This window comes from Manduca sexta, chromosome 24 (genome assembly GCF_014839805.1).
Source record: "Manduca sexta isolate Smith_Timp_Sample1 chromosome 24, JHU_Msex_v1.0, whole genome shotgun sequence".
NCBI classification, from domain to species: domain Eukaryota; kingdom Metazoa; phylum Arthropoda; class Insecta; order Lepidoptera; family Sphingidae; genus Manduca; species Manduca sexta.
In genome coordinates, this window is record NC_051138.1 from 8,683,541 (window position 1) to 8,688,671 (window position 5,131).

The 5,131-nt window shown below is 35.0% G+C and overlaps 1 protein-coding gene across 1 annotated transcript; it reads left to right on the forward strand.

Moving 5' to 3' along the window:
• Nucleotides 1-358: 358 nt before the first annotated feature.
• Nucleotides 359-1,836, forward strand: LOC115453281 (thyrostimulin alpha-2 subunit). The gene is made up of 3 exons (XM_030181974.2): nt 359-449; nt 1,270-1,436; nt 1,602-1,836. The coding sequence occupies exons 1-3, from the start codon at nt 362-364 to the stop codon at nt 1,692-1,694; spliced, it is 348 nt and encodes a 115-aa protein (XP_030037834.2). The 5' UTR covers nt 359-361; the 3' UTR covers nt 1,695-1,836.
• The last annotated feature ends 3,295 nt before the right edge of the window (nt 1,837-5,131 follow it).

Sequence of the window (5,131 nt, forward strand, 5' to 3'; positions counted from 1 at the left end):
GAATATTTTCTACTAAACTCAGTTCTGTCCAGCATTTTTCTTAAACGGGCACCGTGAACTATCTCTATTATACCTGATGATAAGTGAAGTCGATTCTCGACAGTGTCGACTGTCGAGAGCTGGATATTAGATTATTCCTCACCAGTCGACACCATCATGCATGCATACAACATTCTTACGTCGCTATCACGGAGGGCAGAAATATTCTACAGCTAGCAGTACTAGTGCCGACATGGATCTTATAGAAATTAAGTTGTTAAACCAAATGTTTCCAATCTCTGTAAACCCTGGCGAAAATAAAAGCACGATTTTTCTGCTGTTTTATCATTCGCAATCTGAACATTCAACTAAACAGATCAAGATGTTTCTTAGATATATTACACTGATACTGATATTTAACTTTACTTTTGCCTCAGAAGCATGGAAAAAACCAGGATGTCACAGAATCGGTTCGTATTTGTATTTACGACTACTTATATATCTATTTTTTTTTAAATATTTTTGGTATCAGTATTTTAAGTTTTAGTCAAACGGCGGACTCTACGTGATATATTCTATATTTACCCTAGTACTTATATAAAAATCTTCTTAATACCTCCCAATATGTTACAATTGTTTACATCCCGCCAGAGTTGCGTTGCTGTCCCACCCCGTCTACTGTTTACCCAAAGATTTCTTACTTACTTAATATTCACGACATGCTTGATATGGTACCTACCAACCTAGTTTAAATTTGCTTTCAAGCTTTTTTGGTCGAGTCAAGAACTCAAGATTAAACTCATTCAATATGCATTTTGTAGCATTTCATAGCTTACCTATGTAGTTACTTACTATATTATGTATGTTTCTACTTAAGTAATATTTATTTAATAAAAGTATTAAAAATCTTACATATAGATAGTATTTATATCCCGATTTGCAATTATCCAATGATTTCGCCAAAAAGCGTACAGGGCAGAATAGCGTTGTACTACACGGCACATAGAGCCGACGCGCTCGGCGCTCGACGCGACGGCGCGCGCGGCGCGGGGTGACGCGACGCTCTATTTAAAATAATTTAAATAAACTGTTCACGTGCCGACAGTGTCAAAAGTCAGGACAAAAAGAAGTCAGGACACCGTCCCGCCCTGAGGTCCCACCCCGTCCGCTTAGGCTTTTCTAAACAACTCAATCCGACAAATAGTTAATACGGACTTTAAATTGCCTAAATAATAGGGGAAATATGTTTTTTGTCTACAATTAACTTGAACTTACTGACTTCATTTTTAGGGCATACCAGGAATATCAGCATTCCGGATTGCGTTGAATTTAAAATTACTACAAATGCGTGTCGCGGCTACTGTGAGTCATGGTCTCTACCTAGCATAATGTTGGGCTTCAAACGGCATCCAGTCACCTCTCTAGGACAATGCTGTAACATTATGGAGGCAGAAGATGTAAGTTTCTTTAGGTCCATTTTTTATAATAGTTTTTAAATAGTAGCCCTGAACGTTCACTTCTAATTATAATTTAAACCTTGTTAGAACCAGGAGAGCGATGGTAACCTCCGACCCATAACCGTAAAGACCGGTATTTGATTGCACTATTTATTTTTTTCACAGGTACCAGTAAAAGTGTTGTGCTTAGACGGTGAAAGAAACTTAATATTTAAATCAGCTGTATCGTGTGCCTGTTACCATTGCCAAAAGGAATAATTAATTTGATAATAGTTGCATTTGACACATAACAGACTGATTGGATCATTAGAGACTTCATAATTTACTTAACTGTACAAATATAAACTGACGGGACAAAAGTGTAACTTGTAATTAATGCATTACATTACTTTTTCAATTATTTTACTGTGTGCGTAATTAAAACATAAGTAAACCTATTGACAATTTACTACGTTTGTTTTATTTTTAAACCAGCATCGGAGAGCTAATGCTCAAGACTTGGTATACCAAGTTACCTATAGGCAAACTTATACCCAGAGATAAACTAGAAACTTGACTTATACCTACATAATATCCAAACATACATAATAGAGCAAGAGCCCGTGAACCCCAAACCTTCTCTATTTTATAAAAGCTGAAAGTTTGTCAGCGTATACTCCCACACAGGTAAGAACGATGGGCCATTATGAAGATTGGGTTACAGTGGCTTTGGCAGGTACACGGTACTACAGGTGTGTAAAATACCGATCTAGTTTCATCAAATAATAAAGAGAGATTTTTTGATATTACCTTCAGAAAATTATTAAAAATCACGTTATTCATTGACAGACACTTAACATCGTGGCAATCTCTTGCCAGACACCCTTAATGTTCATGAAATTATAATTTTGTTTGCGTTATATTATAAAAGCTGATTTTTATATATAGTACTTGGGTAATAAGTAAATAATGTTTCCTCGTTAGCCAGATGGTTTTGATAGTTCCAAGCCCCTGCCAGACAAACATTGTAAGTCTTAAGAAGAGATTCGTGATCAGAATGATATAAAAATCAGCTTTTATACTATAACGTAAATAAAATTACAATTTCATGAACATTAAGGGTGTCTGGCTAGGGATTGCCACGATGTTAAGTGTCTGTCAATGAATAACGTGATTTTTAATAATTTTCTGAAGGTAATATCAAAAAATCTCACTTTATTATTTGATGAAACTAGATCGGTATTTTACACACCTTTAGTACCGTGTACCTGCCAAAGCCACTGTAACCCAAACTGCATAATGGTCCATCGTTCTTACCCGTGTTGGGAGCATGCGCTGACAAACTTTCAGCTTTTATAAAATAACGAAGGTCTGGGGTTCACGGGCTCTTAGACTATAATATTATATTTTATAAGCCGATGCAAGAAACGAATCTAAAATGGCGGCTTGTACTCGCGTTGACCAAGAATCTTATACCCTCAGATTGACAGATAGTAGTACAGTTCGCATAAATATAAAATTTAAAGTCCAAATATTTTTTAAATTAATAATTTTTAATTAGCAATCAATCATAAAAATGGTAATTAATAAACATTAAGTACTTTTTACTAATATATTAAAGCTGCCTATGAGACGGTCCTTCACCGGGATTATTAAATTGTAGGGATTCTCTTCCCACATTTCTTAATTTTCAATCTAACAAAGCTCAACAACAATAACAAACAAGGAACAATGGATAAATAAGAGAACAATATAACAACGAATTCATAACAAACATTACGGAGCGTGTCAAGACAGCATAAAAGCAAATCAAAACTGATTATTTTTCTGTCTACGCTACGCGCGTGAGTAATAGACGGCTGGTGTATAAGCGAGAGAACACGATAAGTGCCACCATTTTAGATTCGTTTCTTTGATGGACCAAGTTATACAAACTTTCTCAATTATAACATTACGCCTCTGTTTCATAACAAAATATTATCTTGAAAATTTTAATTTTTCGAAAGATTTTTCACCCTTATAAAATAATTGTATCGAAATAAATACAGTGTAACCTTAATACAACGAGCCTCAATACATGCTGATTACTCTATTAAAAAATCATATTACCATAAGTTTCGCCCTTTGTCAAACCATTGTCATGTGAAATTAACGTTGAGTAGGACATACAAGAGGCGGTACATTTGTCCGGTATGTACATGATGACGTCAAAATGTAAGAGTGGCCCAAAATTATATATTGTACTACTTTAAATTTTATGTCGCGGCTGTCGCGTTACGCATTCTCCGTCTTTGGTAAACTATAGGACGATGAAAGTGAGGTAGAGAACCGCATACTACAAGTTACAATAGGACGTTATTTTACAATGAATTACTGCGTTTCGAGTCGCGAGCGAGAGGGAAATATTTTCAATGTTAACATTTAAAAAATACTGTAAGACACGCATTGAAGCGCTGAGCCTCACTACGCCTCGCCTCATTTAGTCATTCAAGTAGGACATTGTACTGGCTCAATGCTAAAAAGAGGCTACTCTTACAAACTCTTTTTCATGTCATGTCCTACCCAACTCTATGTGAAATATTTACACTTTTCAAACTGGATATGTACAGCAATAAAAATGCTGGCTTTGCAATATAACTCTAATAAAAAAGCAGATTACCGCCTACTTTCACATAAAATATTATAAACTCATCTATATTTTCGACGCCAAAAAAATTATAAATAACGGAGATACAATTTCGGGCGTCGTGACTTTTTAAATTGGATATTTCCTCCTATATAAGAATCTTATTATTTATTTTTAAAAATTATTCTTTGTAATAACAATTTTGTGTCAATGAACCCTCAAGATTATTTTTCTATCATGTCATCCAAATCGAATGAGCTATAACTCATATGATTTGGATCTTTTTATTTACTTAATTCATAAATTAACACCCTTTTGAGCTTATTGAGTGGACTAAAACTTACACGCCCATTTACCATCGTAATGTTTGCCGGCAAACATGACAGCTACATGACATTACGCGTGTCACGGAAAAATAACCTTATTATGTCGTTAATAATAAGGTTATATTCCCGTGACACGCGTAATGTCATGTAGCTGTCACGTTTGCCGGCAACATTCCGCTGGTAAATGGGCTAGACGGTTTCAATATCTTATCAACATTAAACAGATAACAGTTTACTATTACAACTCGATGGTAACAATTACACTCAATGGTACTGCTTTTTAACCAACTACAAAAAAGGAGGAGGTTATCAATTCGACGTGAATTTTTTTTTGTATGTTTGCTACCTCAGAACTCGCTCCTTTATGAACCGATTTGGAAAATTCTTTTTTTATTCGAAAGAATTTCTCTCCAGATTGGTCCCATAATTTTTTTTTCAACATCGCTTCTGTAGTTTGGTTTTAAAATTAGAAAAACTAGAATAATTATGTCGTCCAAGAAAACGAAATCGCGAATTTAGCTTTCCTGTGACGTATTTAGTTATGTTTTTGCATTGAGTTTGGTTGTCTGTACTTCTCTCATACTTATACATATAGCATAACACCTTTTCCCCGTGTCAGGGGTAGGCAGAGGCGTAACATTTCAACGCGATAGTCGTACTGTGTGTGAAACTTATCAGTTGTGTTTTTGGGTTGGGTTTAATTGACTCTACTTCTTACATACATACATATATTATGTATATAGCATCACACCCTTTCCCCTTTT